At 40.9% G+C, this 20,132-nt stretch overlaps 1 protein-coding gene across 1 annotated transcript in view; it reads right to left on the reverse strand.

Moving 5' to 3' along the window:
* The window catches only part of ADGRA1 (adhesion G protein-coupled receptor A1), a 475,442-nt gene that overhangs the window by 183,724 nt on the left and 271,586 nt on the right, over nucleotides 1-20,132 (reverse strand). Inside the window, exons 9-11 of the mRNA XM_073353951.1 lie at nucleotides 15,069-15,267; nucleotides 9,783-9,932; nucleotides 5,534-5,695 (exon numbers count right to left, since the gene is read on the reverse strand). Of these exons, the coding sequence (XP_073210052.1) occupies nucleotides 5,534-5,695; nucleotides 9,783-9,932; nucleotides 15,069-15,267 (511 nt within the window). The remainder of the gene's footprint in view (nucleotides 1-5,533; nucleotides 5,696-9,782; nucleotides 9,933-15,068; nucleotides 15,268-20,132) is intronic.

A 20,132-nucleotide genomic window follows, 5' to 3' on the forward strand; every position in this document is an offset into this window, starting at 1 on the left:
CCACTGAACAGCAAAGTAAAACTGACCAGACACTGTTAACAAGAGTCTGGTCAGCAACACTGCTGCTGTTAGTGAGGACAGCAATGAAGCTGACAAGAATTATGTCAATTTCAGCCCCTGTGGCCAGATCTTTGAGGGTCCTCCAGAGGCCCCAGCTCCAAAGTAGCCAACTTGGTGGGGGCTTTCAGGCTCCTGGTTTCCCTCAGCCTGTGTGGTGGGCTTAAGTGGAACTGTGAGCCCGGAAACACTGGCTCCTATGTTCTGAGACTCCCAGCTCAGTGGACTGCCAAGGAGCTGGTCAGGCAAGCTGGAAGGAAACCAGGCAGGTTTATGATGGAAACCTGACCGGCAGGCAGGTTTTGAAACCTGGGGTCCATTGGAAGTTTGTGAAAATCCAACCAGTCTCACAAAATGGTTTGATCTCAATGAACTGGCAAATTCCAAAAAAGAAAGTTTTGTCAGCATTTTTCTGATCAGCACTCTACTCAGGATGTTGTAGGCTTGGAGCCAAAACATTAAAACCTCATTGTAAGGTGGGGAGGAAATATGGTGGCTTTGCTGCCCTTAGGTCCTGCCTTGTCAATTCAGATTGCCTGGATTCTGTCATAAGCCAGTGGGGTGTCTCATGATAACCCTTCAGTGGCTGGTTTATCTGTGTGTGCTCAAAACGAAGCTATGAAGTGCAGTAAATTCCTGTCGGCCACAAGTGCTGCCACCTCCAACACTATATTTAGGCTGTAGCACTAATGGCTAATTATAGCAAGAACTGCAGCTTCTGCTACAGTTAAGGTTCTATAATATTTCCATTCTAAACCCTTGTTTTCAATTGCTGCTAATTTTCTAAAATATTCACCTGTCCAGATTTTTTAAGTTTGAGTAAAAATGGTTGAGCCATTATAGAACACACAAAGCAGAATTTTTTCCCCCACTAAAAATAATATCCTGAGATTTTGTTTTGAACAGTCTAATTGCTGGAACAGCCAGGCAGGAAAGCTTTAAAATTGAAACCAGGTTTTCCTGGATAACTTGATGCACCCTACACATATAGATTTTTGTGCTGTGCAGACAAGTTTCACTGGCACATGTTATGCTTGTGGAAAAGTCAAAAGATATGGGTTCAATCCCCAGCTCTGCCAAAGACTTCTTGTGTGACCTTAGATAAGTCATGTAGTGTCCCCGTGCCTCAGATCTCTCTCTGGAAAATGGGGATAATAGAGACAATTTCATTAATGCTAACTTAGATATTTTCATGATGGAGGACATGTAAACAGAAGTAAAGTCATTTGCAATAATGAACGCTACTATATTTATAAATATATAAAATTATATTGAAATATATTCTTGCAAATGCCATGCAGTTCTCTCATGCCAAGCACAGAAGAATATGTCGATGAGGTACTGTATATGATATGGTAAGGCATCCAAAGTAAATCCACAGAATTAGATATATCATGGGCAAGGATAGATGCAGAACTAAAACTTTCCACCCTCTACTCCATTCACACAATCATAGCAAGTTACAGTCAGAATGGCAAGCATTGTATGGAAAGCTACCAAACTAATCTTCTTGTTTCCAAGTGCTATAAATATATAAAATAATATGGTATCCATGCATGTAACAGCAGGTTGGGGCAACACTTAAGATGATGGCAAGAATAGCTCCTTGGGTGTGCAGCTCAGGACAATGCCAAAGGGCACAAAGATAAGCCTACAAAGGGAAAGCCTCATTAACAATTAACCTGAAATTCTCTGACAGTTTCAGTGGGATTATTTAGAGCAGTGATTCTCAAACTTTTGTACTGGTGACCCCTTTCACACAGCAAGCCTCTGAGTGCAACCCCGCACACCCCCTTATACATTAAAAATACTTTTTTATCTATTTAACACCATTATAAATGCTGGAGGCAAAGCGGGGTTTGGGGTGGAGGCTGACATATAATAACCTTGCGACCCCCTGAGGGGTCCTGACCCCCAGTTTGAAACCCCTGATTTAGAGAAAGAGGTGAAAAAATATATGGAAGGTTTTAATACTATTTTGTGCATTTCCAAAAATGGGCTGAGGAATTAACATAGAAGATGTTATTTCATGGCAAAGAGGCTGCCAACAGGGTCACTACCTAGTTATAGATAGGCAGGATAGTTTGCTTTTGAAAGCTAAACAGTTACCGTAAATTAGATAAATAGATAGATAGATAGCCAGCCAGCCATGGAAAGATATTGCAGACTACTTAGTACATTTACATATACATTAACAATGAAGTTGGTTTAATTTGAGTGGGTCAGGTTAGCACACTAAGAGCAAAAAATAGTAGCTTTTTCACTTGTCTCTGTCCCATCAGAAGAATTTTGTGTTCATAGGAATTTATTCTTACTTTTTAATATAACATACAGAAGAGTTTCTTTTTCACTCTGCACGGTAATATTAATGTGAAGACAATATATAATTTCCTACCTTAAATGCATTATTATATGGGATACAGTATCTGGGGTTTATACATTTGAGAAGATGTAACAGGCCATTCCTTATGTAAAGAACAAAGTTTATATATACACCACCCCTAACTTAGGGAGGCATAAGGAAATACAACTGATCTATTGCCCTATCTTTCAACTCAGGGGTTTGTTTGCCTTTGTGATAACCCATCCCGTAGTGCATGAGATGTATGCATCCGATGAAGTGAGCTGTAGTTCACGAAAGCTTATGGTTAAATAAATTGGTTAGTCTCTAAGGTGCCACAAGTACTCCTTTTCTTTTTGCGAATACAGACTGACACGGCTGTTACTCTGAAACCTGAGAAAAACATGTCTGTCTTCCCCAAAAAACCATTGCCGTTTAAGGAATTTTTCAATAGACTTAGAATGAAAATGGCCAGGTTCATGTCATACAATTGACAGATTTAGTCGGAGACTTAATTTTTCAGAAATTATATCTAAAACCAGTGACCACTTCAAGCTGTGTGCAGTCTTACTCTGTTTAAAGAAACTAAAGCAATTTCTATGAGCTAGTTAACTGGCTAATTGTTTGCTGGCTGGTCTCCAAAAGGAACAGAATTGCATGAGACTACACAAGAAAGTCCACAGATTTGTTTATTTACAAGCTGCACTTGACTGTGCACTAAATCTCCCACAGAAAACTGTAAGAATAAAAAAGATAGAGCACAGCTAATAGGTTAAGGATACAGATTTACAGCTTGCATAAACAGAAAGAATTACTTTGGATAGGAATGTCAACATCCTCCCGAAGCAGTGACAAGAAAAATGACCTATGGAACTTGACATTTAAAATAAACCAGGAGTTTATACAAATAGAGCATCCCCTTAGCTGTTACATAAAAAGTCAGCTCTAGGAAGGCACCTTACTGTCTATACGTATTCTAAATAGATACATACATAAAAATGGGCATCAAAGTGATTCTTTTCTATATATAACCATTTAAATGAACAGCTTTTTTTCTCACAGAGTATAATCTGCAAGTGAAAAAAGACTGGCTCTTCTAGCTCTTTCTTCTCTAAGGATATGTGTATACTGCAGTTAAAAACCCAAAACTGGCCTGTGCTAGCTGACTCAGGCTCGCAGTGCTCGGTCTAAAAAACTGTTTAATTGTGGTGTAGATGTTCGGGCTCAGGCTATAGCCCAAGTTCTAGGACCCTCCCACCTCACCTAAGTTGTACTGTTGAAGGATCTAAGGATATAGGCAGGCCATCAATGCCTTTTTGTGTCTGTGCGTGCACTAAGGTGAACAGACAGCAAGTGTGAAAAAATAGGACAGGGGGTGGGGAGTAATAGGAGCCAATATAAGAAAATCAATATACGGGTGCGGGAGTGATAGCTCAGTGGTTTGAGCATTGGCCTGCTAAACCCAAGGTTGTGAGTTCAATCCTTGAGGGGGCCATTTAGGGATCTGGGGCAAAAATTGGGGATTGGTCCTGCTTTGAACAGGAGGTTGGACTAGATGACCTCCTGAGGTCCCTTCCAACCCTGATATTCTATGAAAAAGCCCCAAGTATCGGGACTGTCCCGATAAAATCGGGACATCTGCTCACTCTAGCGTGCACATGTGTGTTTGCAAATACATACTGTTCAGTAACTAAAATTAACGATGAATTCACTTTCAAGCAATACCCCCAAACAAATTCTGTAGATAACTGAACAAAATATGCAAGGTTTGCAAGTTATTGTTTTTTTCTTTTTTATACAAACTCAATAACTCTTTAAATATTTAATTTAAAATTGTGAAGGGTTTGGATTTAAGCTTCTGATTTTGGTCCATTTCTACTATTTAAATGTTGAAAAATTGATAAAACATATTCAGTGTCCTGGGAGTGAACTCTTGTGAACTGGAGGCTGGGCATTTTTGGTAGCAGGTCCATGAATCTACAATTTGCTCCCCATAGACAGGGCCGGCTCTAGGCACCAGCAAAATAAGCAGGTGCTTGGGGCAGCACATTTCTAGGGGCGGCATTCTGGTGCCGGCCATTCTGCCCCTAGAAATATGCCCCCGCCGGCCCAGCTCGCCTCCGCTCCATCTCCGCCTGCTCCCCTGAGCACGCTGCCGCTGCTCCGCTTCTCCCCCCTCCCTCCCAGGCTTGCTGTGCGCAAAACACCTGTTTCGCGAGGCAAGCCTGGGAGGGAGGGGGGAGAAGCCGAGCGGCGGCGCGATCGGGGGAGGCGGTGGTGGTGGAGCGGAGGCAAGCTGGGTTGGGGAGCCGTTCCTCTACCTCCCCCTCCCCCCGTTATTTCCTGCGCTCCCCCCCGACCCTTGCTCACCTATGCTCTGCCTGCTCCCCTGAACACGCTGCCTCTCCCTCGCCAGAGAGGGAGAGGGGAGAAGAGGTGCGGCGGCATGTTCAGGGGAGCAGGCGGAGCAGAGGTGAGCTAGGGCGGGTGGTTGTGTGGGGGTGGAGCCACAGGAAGCAATGGGGGGTGGGAATCCGGCATGCCCGGGGGAGGAGGCGGGGCCGGGAATTTGGGGAAGGGGTTGGGGGGCACGAAGAAAAAGCGGGGGTGGACAAAATTTTTTTGCTTGAGACAGCAAAAATCCTAGAGCCATAGAAATAAGCTTAAACACAAAACTAGCTGCTATCTTTACCAAGAGCAACAAGATGCACCTTTTCAGCCAGGCCTTTCTCACCGGTTTACGCTATTAATACCTAGAATACTCTCTGACAGCCATATCAAAAGCTGCAGGCAACAACAGAGCATGTTGTCTTATCCTTGGAAATGTTGATTGACCCAATTTAAGCCTTCTAAAATGAACACAGATACCAACAGAGATGGGTAAACTGAAGTGAACAGCAATACCATATTTGAAGAACACTCCACAAACAAAACAATCCACTATGATAATAAATAGATAAATGTCAGTTATTGAGCCTATCGGTAATATTCGATAAACCTGCTGCATTTGTGCTCTTTTTCTGTCTTCCAAAGGTACTTTAATGCATATAAATTGCTAATGCAAAAATTCATAGAAAAATGACAGATCTTTCGAACAACCCCCCACCCCAAAATGTTTGTAATTTTATTACATACCTTTGATATAACCTGAGTATGGCTGCTCAGCGTCTGATTTGTAATGTGCGCCACACATTGTACAATCCTGGTACAGGCTTTGTTTTCATTCTGGGCCATCCACAACACATGGTCATCTACCAACATTATGTTGCTGGCAATTTCAACTATAGCATCTACAAGCTGAAAGAAAAAGTAATTACAAGGGAAACTATTATACCATTAAAACTGCAACAAAGAACACAAGAGTGAAATTGAAATTAGGCACCTTATCTCACCTAATGGCAGTCATTTTAAGGAGACTAGTCATTCTGTTAGATCATTACATTTCAACAGACACAGAGACCAAGGAGAAGAGGAGATAAAAGTGCCAACTGACATCAAAGAAAATACTCTCTGGTTCACTATTTAAGTGTAATATCCCCACAGTACTCAAGTTTTTATTTTTTTTATGTATTTATTTATTTGTGTATTTCACCATTTTGGGTTAAAGCAGGTGCTATTGGTCATGTTTTTCCTATTAACTAAAATCAATTAAAATAAAGTAACACTGCTAATTTTTTATTTGTTTATTACAAATATGATTATTGATCATTCCTCTGGTTATTTTGGTATTTTATTCTGCTCTGCTAATTTAATATGTTCTCTTCTACTGTTTGTCTTATTAATGTGGGATATTTACAGGTCTTTATTTTTAAAGAATTTCAGTTCTCCTCTTACTATCTCAGCCACTGGATCTTCCCTATAACAACAAATATGGATTGATATTGTATGGATTTATCTTTTCCCAAATTAATTTTTTAAAACTAAATCTGTTTGAGTTATATATGCCCAAGAAAGCATTCTACTCAGATGAAGTATATTTTTAACCAGGATTAACCAGGTAAAAAGATTTCCTTCACGATTTATATAAAACCAAACCAAAATACCAGAATCAAACCCAAAACCAAACACTGCCTCCCACTCCACCCCCGAACTTCTTGTTTTCTGAATTACAATCTTTTTTTTTCAGAAAACAAGAGACTAAGATGGAAACAAGAATACAGCCATAACGGCTACAGTGCAACTTGCAATATCCCTTGATATTTTACAGCATTTTGTACAAGAAAGGAAATTCTCCATATGACTGAATACATGCCTGGCAACAGTCTCCATCAGAATGTTGGCAGTTTGTGAGAGTCTGACAAATTTCATCAGACAGCAGAGTGAACAGTGCCCCCAAACCAAAGTGTTTCTGAGATTAATACTGTGGTACCCAAGATACAATCATTTTATATTTTGATGGGTACAACGATTCATCAGAAAGCCTGAAATGTTTCTTTGACTTAAAAACACAGTCAGCTTAAAAAACACATTTCTGTCTGAAAATCACTTTCCCTGGTGTTGTTTCAAGTAATACCTACACTTACTGTAACTGAGAGGGTTTTAAAAAAACGTATTTCTTTTTTACTTTGTGCATTTGAAAGCACTTTGTGTATAGTCAGTTTCACTCTCGCTCTCTATGTAGGGAGAGAGGGCCTAATTCTCAAAAGCGTGGAGAACACACAACTCAGTTTAAAATGAATGAGAGTTGCAGGTCCTCCGTACCTCTGAAAATCAGGCTCACAGTCAGTTTACATTTTTGGTTGATGGCTTCTAAGTAAGAGCATTGCAGTAGTTCCAGGAAGCCTGTGAAGAGCCCCACTGTCCTAGGTGCCTTAAATGAGCCCTTGCCCTAAATAGCAAAATTAAAGAGAAAACCATTTTAGATAATGTGATTGTAATGATACTCCAAGGATTTCATCTTGAATTGAATCAATGATGCAATGGCTTCTTTCTTGACTTTTCATTCTGAAATGAAAATATTAACTTTTTTGGAAATTAAACTTAATTTTAATCAGATTACAAAGTCATATAGCCTTGTAAATGTACACAGCAGTTTTCAGAACCCACAGATATGGCATCCCAAAGAGTTTACTGATCAACTCACACAAAAATGATGCATGGAAGAGTGATTACATTCAGGGGCATAAAAATAACTAAAAAATGTTTCAACAGGGAAAGAGGTAAACTAATATATCTGGACATATAGTTCAAAGCACAGATATTCACTAGAAAAAAGAAACCTGTAAAGCAACAATACTGAGATGTCGGAGATGGCAGACATTAAGAAATTAAACAGGAGTTTGCAGTGCTGATGGTTGCTGAAAAAGCCAATGCAATTTTAAACTTTATATACAGCAGTCACACAACAATGGACAGAGATATAATGTGTCCTCTCTATATGGCTCTTTTGCGACGACCTGAAATAATATATTAATTTCTGGTAACCTAATTACTAGCAGGTTATTGACAAATTGTGTTACTGATGCAGTGAAGAGTAATAAAAATGATTAGGAGACTGGAGGCAATGATTTATGAGAAAAGATTAAGACGTATAGCTCAGCTAGGTGAGGGATAGGATAATAGCCTATACATAAATAAGAGGTGGGAAAATGAGGGAGAGGAAGCAATTCTTTAGCATAATAAAATGTGCTAACTAGGAGTAATAGCATGAAATCAAGAAAATGAAAAATTGGGTGAATGTATGCACATTTTCCTGACAACATGATGTACTAGACTGTTAAATTATGCCCCAGGAGAAGCAGTGAAAGCCCTATCATTTGACACATTTGACAGTAGATGGGACAATGCAAGAGTAAAATGTGCGGTAAGGAACAAACATGCACTGGGTGCAATGTAGACTAAATGATCAAATTGGTCTTTTTCTGCTCTAAGCATGACCTCAACATAGAAGTTGCACAAATTTAACTAAAATTGGTTTAAAACAGTGCAAAACTGTGAACCCACTTACGTTAAAAAAACAAAGAGTACTTGTGGCACCTTAGAGACTAATACATTCATTTGGGCATAAGCTTTCGTGGGCTAAAACCCACTTCATTGGTGGAAAATACAGAAGGAAGATATATATATATACACAGAGAACATAAAAAAATGGGTGTTGCCATACCAACTGTAATGAAACCAATCAATTAAGGTGGGCTATTATCGTTGATTATCTCTGAAAATAGCAGACCTTAATTGATTGTGAGAGATTATGAAAGAAACGGGTGGAGAAGTAACATGCAATGAGGGGCGGAGTTGTGTGGATGTTTTGATAGTGCGGATCAGGAGTTTGAACATTACATGGCAGGAGAAGCAAAACCAATTGGAGCTGATGCTAATTTATGTAATGAACAATACATAAGGAGCTAGTACCAAAACCAAAGTGGAATCAAAGGATTTTTTAGGAGAGCTATAACTGTGAATAAGGCTGTTTTTTGTCAGAGAGAAAATTCTTACTTTTGCAGGGGAGAGGGGGTCAAAAAGCAACATCATCATATTGGGATTCAGAGCCAGGAGGCTGAAAAGCAATTGTAGCTTTGAAATATGACTCTGGGAAGCACTTAGTATGCACTTTAGTTCTGGCATATGATGATGAAATTAAAGTTGAAGGCACTCTCAAAGTGGCACTAAAATGTTAACCATTACAAACCCCAAAGCCAGAATGAAATGAACAATGCCAAACCAAAAGAAAAACAAATGTTTTAACTATAACTATCATGTATTCAAAAATTACAGAAAATGAAATCTTTATGCAAGCAGCTACTCTGAAAATTAAACAATGAAAACTTTTATGAGTATCATTGCTGTTCTCTATAAAAAGCTATTTTTTCCTTTGGGATTTGCATAACTGATTAGATTTCCTTGTAAAATGTTACCCCCTGTGCTAGAAGTTTCTTCAGAAAGTTATACTTAAAGAGGCATTTTGTCCTCTTCACATAAAGTGATACATACACTCGTAATTCTTCAAAATGCAGTGAAAATATCCTCCACAGTTATTCTGTTGATAATACAGAAGAAACAAAATAAACATTTGTGACACTCAGATACTGTCATGGAAATATCCAGAAGGAAAAGCATCTGGAGTTACTCCCAATACTTTATCCACTGTATAATTTAAAAAGGCACAAAGTAAAGGAAATGTGTGTGCATCCTAAAATATTTTGTTCCAAAACAGCAATGGCTCTATCAGGCAGACGAGAAGGCTCAATCCTCCTACTAGACACTGAGCAACCCACTGCTGAATCATTTGTACAAAGTATATGCATTCACAAGATCAGGGAGCAGTTTTAGAATCTACACTGCAATGTGTGCCTGCATATGTTAAAACAGGAGCATGCTGTAAATGTACAAATACGTGATTTCAATTTTAAGTGGTAGATTATTCAGTATTCAAACAGTGTCTTACATCTTTGACTTCATCCACGATGGCTATTAACTTTTCCATTATGTAAGCCAAATATATAATATCCATCTTATCTGCAAAGTTGGAAGCATCTCTTGTGTAGGCTGTAAGTTGGCGGGAAAATTCAAGAGCATTGGTGGCGTTGATGTGCATCTGGAAATACATCAGAATTGTTGTGTGTAATATCTGGCTTGGCTTTTATCACTCTTTTCACATTTCTGAGGCTACATAACTTGTTTAATGTGTACCAATTTAGGATCTGATCATACAATCAAGGAAGATTAGGGTTGGAAGAGACCTCAGGAGGTCATCTAGTCCAACCCCCTGCTCAAAGCAGGACCAACACCAACTAAATCATCCCAGCCAGGGCTTTGTCAAGCTGGGCCTTAAAAACCTTCTAAGGATGGCAATTCCACCACTTCCCTAGGTAACCCATTCCAGTGCTTCACCACCCTCAAGTGAAATAGTATTTCCTAATATACAACCTAGACCTCCCCCACTGCAACTTGAGACCATTGCTCCTTGTTCTGTCATCTGCCACCACTGAGAACAGCCAAGCTCCATCCTCTTTGGAACCCCCCTTCAGGTAGTTGAAGGCTACTATCAACCCCCACCCCCACTCTTCTGCAGACTAAACAAGCCCAGTTCCCTCAGCCTCTCCTCGTAAGTCATGTGCCCCAGCACCCTGATCATTTTTGTTGCCCTCCTCTGGACTCTCCAATTTTTCCACATCCTTTCTATAATGGGGAGGCCCAAAACTGGATGCAATACTCCAGATGTGGCCTCACCAGTGCTGAACAGAGGGGACTAATCACTTCCCTCAATCCTTCAAAAGACTTACACACGTGAATAGTGCCATTGACCTAAAGTGAAGCATGTGTACAAGTCTTTGCAGGATCAGGGCTTTAGTCAGATGATTCCCACTAACATGGAACCATGCAGCTAAGAATCAATACACTGCACTGAATCAGGATTCCCTAGGACCTGTGGTTTTTATCTCATACACACAGCTGTGAATCTGAAATAACTTTTGACTTCAATGGTATTGCTTTGGATTTACACTAACATGAAGGTGACCAGGATACATGGCTCTTGGAGTCTTTATGTTAGGAACATGTCCAGATTTTCAGAAATGTAGCTACTGGAGTAAAAAAATCAGTTTTAAAAGCAGAGGGGTATTATTTTTATTGACAATTTTCAGGTAGAAAAGCAAAACCCAACTCTGAAGGTCTGGGAAAATTATAAGCAAGGAGTTATAATGGAAAGGGATTTTCATCCTTAACTATCACATGCACTACACACGTTCACTATACTATTTCTGATATTGCCTAACTACACAGTTAGTTGACTGCAGTTCAAACAGGCTACACAAAAACAGGCTAATAATTACTCTGTGCACCTTGGCTCTCTAGCTTGGATTTGACAGTAACATCTGATTATTGAACAATTTGTTAATAAACTTTCTGCTGTGGCAACAGGCAGCACGATTTCTCTAGAGACTTGAGAGTCCTCCAAAGAGAGGAAGAGGTGAGACAGGAAACTAATGAATGGAAAAAAAAAAAGCAATAAGAAAAAAAGTCCTGTAAGGAAAACTCACAGGTATGTGTGAGATAAAGATATTTTTCGAGGATAAAGTCAGAGTAAGGAAACAGAATGTCTGGATTCATTATCCAGAACCACTGAAATCACACAGACTAAACAGATGACCAGGCAAAAGGAAGGCATTGCTTTGCTGTAGCATTCCTTCAACCCAATCTTTTCATTTCTCTTTCCTGAGATGCTTTTCCTCAGATTAATCTTTGACTTTTCTCACAAGTAGAATTTTTTTTAAAAAATTACATTTGGTTTACCTATCAACTGTTCTAGATTATTATAAATGGAAATCATATTTCCAGATTGAACTTTCTGGCTGTGTTATGAAAATATGATCTGTTTATGTTTTAGTTTAACTCTGATATTTTAATTCATTGTATCTGTGATATAATTCATCTTAAGAAGTCCAAAGACTTCCAAAGTCCAAAGTGTAGAAGAGGCAAGAGATCAAAGAGCAATTCTCTTCTTCCCCCTGTACCTTTTGGTGGCACTGTTTGTGTTAAGTATCATTACATCAAGACTTGTTGTTTTTAACGAGCTAGAATTAAAAGGGGAGTTTTGCAGGCAGTGGCTTTAACAGGCACAAGTTAAAAATATTTAGGCTTACATATTTAAGCTTTGCACTGAGAACAAGAGGTGGAAACAGCTGCCTTGTGTATATAATGCTCCTAGTAACTTTTTCAGACTGAAAGCAGAGTTTATATTATTAATATTATTTATGCAGCATTGTAGGTCTGCATCAAGCTTTACAGAAATGAAAGTAGAAACACTCCCTACCCCAGAAAACATATAATTTAAAGGCCTGATCCTGCTAATTGTTCAGCAACCTTAATTTCCAATGGAGTCTGGGGTTCAGCACCTCTGACCAGACTCTGCAATTTGCAGCATCAAATTAAGCAAACACAGATAACGGACAAAGCTGGTGGGAGAGACAGGAGGGATGAGGGTTTCAACAAACCAAGACAATGTGATCTGAACTGTTATGCTGTGTGCAGCCCACACACTTCGGGTTGGACGTATTAATGCACTTATTTCAAAGAGAAGCTTGTGAAAGAGAAGCCCTAGGAGTGGAGGTGTGGTGGAAATCTAGCAAACAGAAACAATTTCAGGCTAAGTTGGGTAGATTGGTGCACTAGGAAAGGGAGGCTGTTGTCATACATCAGGGACAGCGCATGAAAGGAAGTGCATGGAAGGAGACAAAGAAGAAGAGTGTTGGAGTGAAAAGAGTGTGCTGAGAACAGAGGCATGGGATTGAGATGGGAGCTGAGGGCAGATGTGCAAGCAGGTACAGAGCTGTGCAGTTCCAACCACCGTCCTCCCTTCTATACACTTTCCTGCTCTCTCCCTATACCTCTTTCAACATCTCACCCATTTTTTTGGACTTTGATGCTATCTAGACAATGACTGGAGGTAGAGGAGGTGATGGCAGCTGTATCCCTCTTACAACCTTTAGTCTAGTGACTAGAAAAGGAGTACTTGTGGCACCTTAGAGACTAACCAATTTATCTGAACATAAGCTTTCGTGAGCTACAGCTCACTTCATCGGATGCATACTGTGGAAAGTGTAGAAGATCTTTTTATATACACACAAAGCATGACCACACCACTCTCCTGCTGGTAATAGCTTATCTAAAGTGATCACTCTCCTTACAATGTGTATGATAACCAGGTTGGGTCATTTCCAGCACAAATTATCAAACACATTGTAAGGAGAGTGATCACTTTAGATAAGCTATTACGAGCAGGAGAGTGGGGTGGGAGGAGATATTTTTTCATGCTTTGTGTGTATATAAAAAGATCTTCTACACTTTCCAGAGTATGCATCCGATGAAGTGAGCTGTAGCTCACGAAAGCTTATACTCAAATAAATTGGTTAGTCTCTAAGGTGCCACAAGTACTCCTTTTCTTTTTGTGAATACAGACTAACAAGGCTGTTACTCTGGAATCTAGTGACTAGGGCGCTCAGTTGGGATGGAGGAGACCCCAGTTTGAATCCGTACTCTGGTGCCCTAACCACCAGGCTATGGGGTATTCTCTGGTGGGTCTTTCTCAATCTCTCCTGTTGAAGCTGCTCCATGTTGTAAATAATTAAATATTTATTGGAGCAGGGACTTCAACTTGGATCTCCCACTTCTCTCTCTGGGCTAATAACTAATCAAGGGAGTGCGAATGACTCGATAGCCTGGTGGTTACAGCACTCACCTGGGAGGAGGGAGATTTGAACCTGTCTCCCTTACAGCCCAGATGAATGCCTTTCATGCCACGCTAAAGCTTGGTGGTGGGGGGAGGGAACACCACATCCCATTGCCCCATTTTGTGACTCTAGTCCTTTAAAAATGTTCAGAAACAAAACATTTTGGGTTAATGAAACATTTTGTTCGATTCACAACAGACTTTTTTGAATCACTGAAATTAAAAAAAATAAATCAGATTTACTTCAACCCAAGCCATTCTCTTTTTCCAGTTTTTTAGAACTGCCACCAAACCAAAATAATCAGTTATTCACCCAGCTCTACCCAACCTTGCCTCCAGTAGGTGTTGAACACTCTTCATACTAGTCTAAAACTTTCTCCTTTCCTCTTTCTTACAGACCCTCTAATCTGTGCTCTGCTTCTTACCCAACTGAAATGCCCACAGAACCAGTATCATGGCAATGAGGAGAGACATTCTAGCTGGGGAGTCAGCGATATAAGCATGCAAGAGGAACTAAGACCACTGTGGCAAGAATGTGTGTGTGGAGGAGAAAAGACAAACAAAAGTGGTGCTCTGATGTCTCAGTGTCCTTGTCAGTGAGTACCAGCATGTCACTCCATTACCAATGTTCACGTAAGTTCCAGACACAGGGAGAAACACACATGGCAATGAAGGTGCTGATATGCTGTATACACTCACATCCACGGCACAAATATAGCACTACATTATTCCAGTTTTACCTCAGTTTAAGTATAGTTACACTGAAGTAAAATTGGAGTAATATAGGGTATATTTATACAGCAGTAAAATACCTATGGCTGGCCTGGATCAACTGACTTGGGTTTGGAGGTTATAAAATCGCAGTGTAGACATACAGGCTTGGGCTGGAGCCCAGGTTCTGAGACCCCACAAGGGCTCTAGCAAGAACATCTACACTGCAATTTTATGGCCTCACAGCCTGAGCCCCATGAGCCCAAGTCCATGGACCCAGGCCTGCCACAGCTGTGCTGTGGGTCTTTTATCACAACATAGATGTACCCATAGTGGTGAATCTGGCCCAAAACATTTTCCTATCTATATAATATTTTACAGTCTTTTTTGTGATAGAGAAAGCTAAGGAAGTGAAGACAGTATAGGCCCTTTTCTTATTCTGAGGGCATCAGTTTTCACAAACCCTTCGAATGACGACTGCCTCATTTAGATGAAGTACTTCATTTTGCCTTGCTAGAGTGTAGAAATCCCAAACTTGTGCCTAAACTCAGGCTTGCTTGCAAGCTGTGCAATAAATCAAAGCTACAGCAAGGTGGCCCTAGTTAGTGCTTTAAAGCACCATGATCATATTGCTCCATGGTATTTGGATCCTGACAGGAACCCATTGTTGTATGTCTTAGAAACAGACGCATATTCTATTTCATGTGAAGTACCAACAACCACCTCACATATATATGTGTAACCTAACAATAACTACAGTATATTCTATGAATAAGGACTTTGTAATATTACCTGACTAAAGGCATGAAGTACTTGAGTTACTTCTTGTGAATATGGACATTCAGAATAGTTTTCATCTGCCCAGCGTCCCGTCCGGTTACATTTACGCCATGCCTTTGACTCTTCTGCTCCATTGTGGAGGGAAATGGAGGTAAATGAATACTGAAGACAGGGGTGATAAGCAGTTATCCCAGCTAGAGTTTTGGGCCATCTATAAGGAGGATAATAATAAGCAATTTGAACTTGACATGCCTTATTTAGAACCAATTTACAATGTGGCAGCAATATGGCAGAACATTTGAAAAAAACTGTCAGTACAAAGTAATAATTTAAAACATTTTATTTTCTAAAAATAGCTTCCTGTTTTTGTGCTTTGTGGTAAATTACTTTGTTTTCTTGGGAAATGCCAAAAATACACGAACCCAGAGTCTGGCAGTGATGAAAACTGGCAACTGATTTGTTCTAATGAGGCGTTTGGTTGTTAAAAAAAATATATATAGATGGCATGTTTCCTCCATTTGTGTCTATTCAGCTCTCTAAGAGCAGAGCTAAAGAGCACAGAACTATCTGGAAATGCAACATCTGTTATTAAAAACCGAATGGCAAATGCTCCAAAAAGGGACGGCCATTTGTACTGTGGATTTTGGCCCAAAGCCACAGAAGGGAAGATCATGAGTTCACTCGCAAGCTCCTCCTTCTGCCTTAAGCATGTGGAAACCAATCTATTGGGGGTTTGAAGAACTCAGGATCCATGGGTGAGGAGGGTGCTAAGCCCCAGGTGAAATGGGACAGTTATACTCTAGCAGGTTTCACTTAAAAAGTATAGTGGATAAGCCAGTGTAAGTTACACATGAGTTCCTCTGCTTTGCTGTCAAGTCACTCCTGGAAAGAGGGCTCATAGGGCAACAGCAGTCAGCACAGCTCAACTAGGCTAGAGGGGACCAGTAGGCAATACAATGTCTCTGTACTGCTACTGTATTCTCAAGAGCCTCACAAATCCCAGGGAATCTGAAATTTTTGGGGCTGAATCCTGTGCCATTTTCAGGGCAGTGGGAACAAAATGTGTTCAAATGATTAAAAGGGGAAATTAGAAGGAAACATAACTACAATCTCACAGAGTTTCAGATGCCTTCATAAGTTTGGAGAGGATCAGGCCCTTTAGCACATGTCTAGTGAGCCTCCTAGTCTTGGTCAACAGACTTGGGCTAGGAGGGCTTGGGTCTAATCGTTACATCAGTATAATTTCAACGGAGGATAGGTCTACACCACATTTCGGAGTGAGTCTCCCAGCCTGGTTCGACAGCCTGAGGATAGTGGGGCTTGTACTAATGCTCTAAAACCAACGATGTAGACAGTGCTTTGAAGTTGCAGCTCAAGCTGGAGCTTGTGCTCTGAAGTCTAGGAAGGGGCAAGAGCTTCACAACCTGAGCTGCAACTTCAAAGCACTGTCTACACCGTTGTTTTTAGAGCACCAGTATGAGCCCTACTAGCCTCAGTCTGTTGAACCAGGCTGGGAGACTCACTCCAAAATGTGGTGTAGACATATCCCCCGTTGAAATTATACTGATGTAATGATTAGACCTAAGCAGTCGTACTAGTACTCAGCTTCTCAGTGATGCATGTAGCACACCTTGATTATTAATGTTTAGATTAACATGTAAATTAACCCTTTTTACTTGTGCTCTGTAGATTGATTTGAACACTAGTACATAATATGCTGACAGGTTCTGAGCCATCCACATCTTTTCAATTCCAAAGAAAGCTAAGCCAAGAAGAAAAATTACCTTCCTTTTCCACAGCTGACAAATCAATGAAATAACTCATCACATGGAGCAAAAACATTGGACGCAAAATGAAACACGAACAGAGTTGTGGGAAAAAAAAGAAAAAGAAAATACCACATATTTTCCTCTTTGCCTTTGAATGGAATGCTACCTTTAGTGAAAATGTACTGTATTAGCTAAAGGCCCAGTTCTTACCTCAAACATAAAATCGATGAGGTTCCTCAGAAAAGTAAGCACCTAATCTAAGCAAGGCTGGCAGAATCTGACTCTTTAGGATTAGGAATAATGCAACATAAAGCTTTTACCTTTAGCATTTAAGAACAGACTTATAGTGAGTGGAAAGCAAAGTACAACATCACACAAAATATCATTTAGTTCATAGGATCAGTTCAGTCTGATTCACAATGCATAATATTCTTATTGCAATTATAAATACCACCTGGGCCTGCCAACTAAAAGAACCAATCTTCGACAGCATTTATTGCTTCTCTGCCCAATAAAGAGGCAGTTTTTTTTAGTTTTGCTTTTGTGGATGATATCTTTCTACCTACATATTTGCTATGATATCAAAACCTCAAAGATCTTTCCATGAAAAATTACTGGCATGTTAGCTACATCTCAGAGGAGAAACCTTTGAAACAAGCTTCATGTGTTAATGCTAAGTTTGCTCAAAAGAAGTTCTCTATAATTTTACATTAATTCCCTTCAAATGCCAAAAGAATCCATGGATTCAAGATACTTTTGATCTATGCTTCAAAACTAAATTTGTCTGGACATTCTGAAAGATGATCAATAAGGAAAGAAACGTGCATTCCTGTTCCTTTGATTTATATAAAAAGGCAAAATGCCCTTGGCGTTAGTTTGAGACACTATGTAGGAATTTATATATCTTTTATTTATAAATAAAAGAATGACATTTACTGGCAAGTGTATAATAGGCCTCTTAAGGTTGCCATTTGAAAGCTGCATTGTATGGCACTCAGTACAATTTTATATAATCTATTTCAAAAATGGTTCATTAAAAAACACCCACAATTCATCCTTTTGGGGCTGGACAGAAAGGTAGTTTTGTCAGTAACAAATAAACCCAACAAGCTCTGCTTGAGACTTTTAAAGGAATCCAAGGGATTTAGCTATGTGTCTTCCATTAATTTCAATATTTTCCTTGAAATTTGTGGTGAAGCAAAAAAATATGTTTTGGGGTGGGTTTTTTTGGAGAATTGTGAAAAGAATCTTTGGTGGCAGTAAGTTTTCCTTCTCCACACAGCTCTATCTGTGCTGTACCATAAGTGAAAGCCAGAGGCAAAGTACCAAGAAAAATGAGTCATTCTCACAGTTTAAGGATAAATTAAAAGAGAAGATATTTATTCCAGTTAGAAGCTTGTACAGAGAGCACTTAGCTCCCACAGGGAAAGCTCCCTGCCCACCTTACTTTTCTTTTAATTAATTATGCAATATCAACCCTTATCATAATCAACCTGGTAACAAGTTACCTTCTTGCTCTTTGGGGACTATTACACATTGGTGTTACTCAGTCATGGCCAGCCCCCGCCCCCACCCCCCGGGGCTCCTGCCCCATCCAACCCCCCGCATTCCTTGATGCCCCCCGCAGTACCCCTGCCCCATCCACCCCCCTCCCCTTTCCCCTGACTGCCCCAGAACCAGGCAGGAGGGTCTTGTGGGCCACCGTAGTGGGTGCCCACCGTGCCCCGCCCCCAAGAGCCAGAGGGACCTGCTGGGGGGTGAAGTGGGGAGTCCCAGCAGTGCTTACTTGGGGCGGCTCCCAGGAAGCATCCGGCAGGTCCCTCTGGCTCCTAGAAGTGGGATAGCATAGCTGGGGGGGAACAGGGGGAGGGCCGCTCCCCTCACTGATTACATCAAAAGTGGTGCCTTAGGCGCTGACTCTGTGGGTGCTCCGGGGCTGGAGCACCCACGGGGAAAATTTGTTAGGTGCAGAGGACCCACGGCAGCTTCCCACCCCATGCCCAGCCCCAGCTCACCTCTGCCTCCTCCCCTGAATGCACTGCCCCGCTCTGCTTCTCCGCCCCCCCTCCTGCGAATCAGCTGTTCGCGTGGGAAGCTGGGAAGGGCTGAGAAGCAAGAGCAGCTTTGAGCTCAGGCCCAGGGAGGCGGAGGTGAGCTGGGGCAGGGAGCAGTTCCCCTGTGCGGCCCCGCCCTCCTGGGTTACCTACTGTGGTGTGGGCGGCCTTCCTCGCGCCTCCCTGCCCCAGCTCACCTCCGCTCCACCTCCGCCTCTCTGGGCCTGAGCGCAAAGCTGCTGCCTGCTTCTCAGCCCTCCCCGGCTTCCCGCACGAACAGCTGATTCTAAAAGGCTTCCCGCGAGAACAGCTGATTTGCAGGAAGCTGGGGGTGGGGTGGGGTGGAGAAGCAGAGTGGGGCGGCGCATTCAGGGGAGGAGGCGGAGATGGAGTGGAGGTGAGGTGAGCTGGGGCCAGGTGAGGGGCTGCCGGTGGGTGCTCTGCACCTACCAAATTTTCCCTGTGGGTGCTCCAGCCCCGGAACACCACAGAGGTGGTGCCGAAGGCGCCACTTTTGGCTGGTTGTTAAATTTAGAAGCCCTTTTAGAACCGGTTGTCCCTCTTGGGACATGAACCGGCTCCAGCTCAGCACTGGTGTTCCTGCAGGACAGGTTAAAAAAAACATATCTTAGAGTTTTATATTCATCACCATCATATTTCAACTTCTCCCACTTAAAATCTCTAGCAATAGTGGAATCCCTAGCAGATTTCATGAAGTCTCTGGTTCTCCTCCATTTTGGGAGTGAAAAACTTCTTAAAACATATCATGTGATTAAACTGGAGTTAAATCATAAGTTACATTTGGTCACCACTTTGTGCAGACTACAGGTTTAATATGTAATTTTAGGGGGAAAGTCTACCCAAATGCAACTAATATATTTAATCTCTTTCAAAATACAATTTGTGGGTAATATTCATATTTATTAAAAAGAACAAGTTTTTCTGAAAGCAGGGTTAAGTATTCTATTAATATTTTTTCAAATTTTATTACATATTACTAGGTATTTTAGGAACTTGGGTACTATATTCATAAAAAGTCATCTCAAGCAATCTGCTTGTTTATCTGAACAGTTTTCACTTTAAATTTTTACTACCTCCAGTGGAATATTCCGTAACAGTTGTATGCTATTTATTGCTCCTAATAGCACCTGAGCAAAACAATTTGAACTGGAATGGATTCATCAGAAGTGTATTGAAGATTATATCTTTTAATGTTTTAGTGCAGTGGTTATTGACTTATTCTTTACTGTGAC

Source organism: Lepidochelys kempii, chromosome 7, assembly GCF_965140265.1.
Source record: "Lepidochelys kempii isolate rLepKem1 chromosome 7, rLepKem1.hap2, whole genome shotgun sequence".
In the NCBI taxonomy this organism is placed as follows: domain Eukaryota; kingdom Metazoa; phylum Chordata; order Testudines; family Cheloniidae; genus Lepidochelys; species Lepidochelys kempii.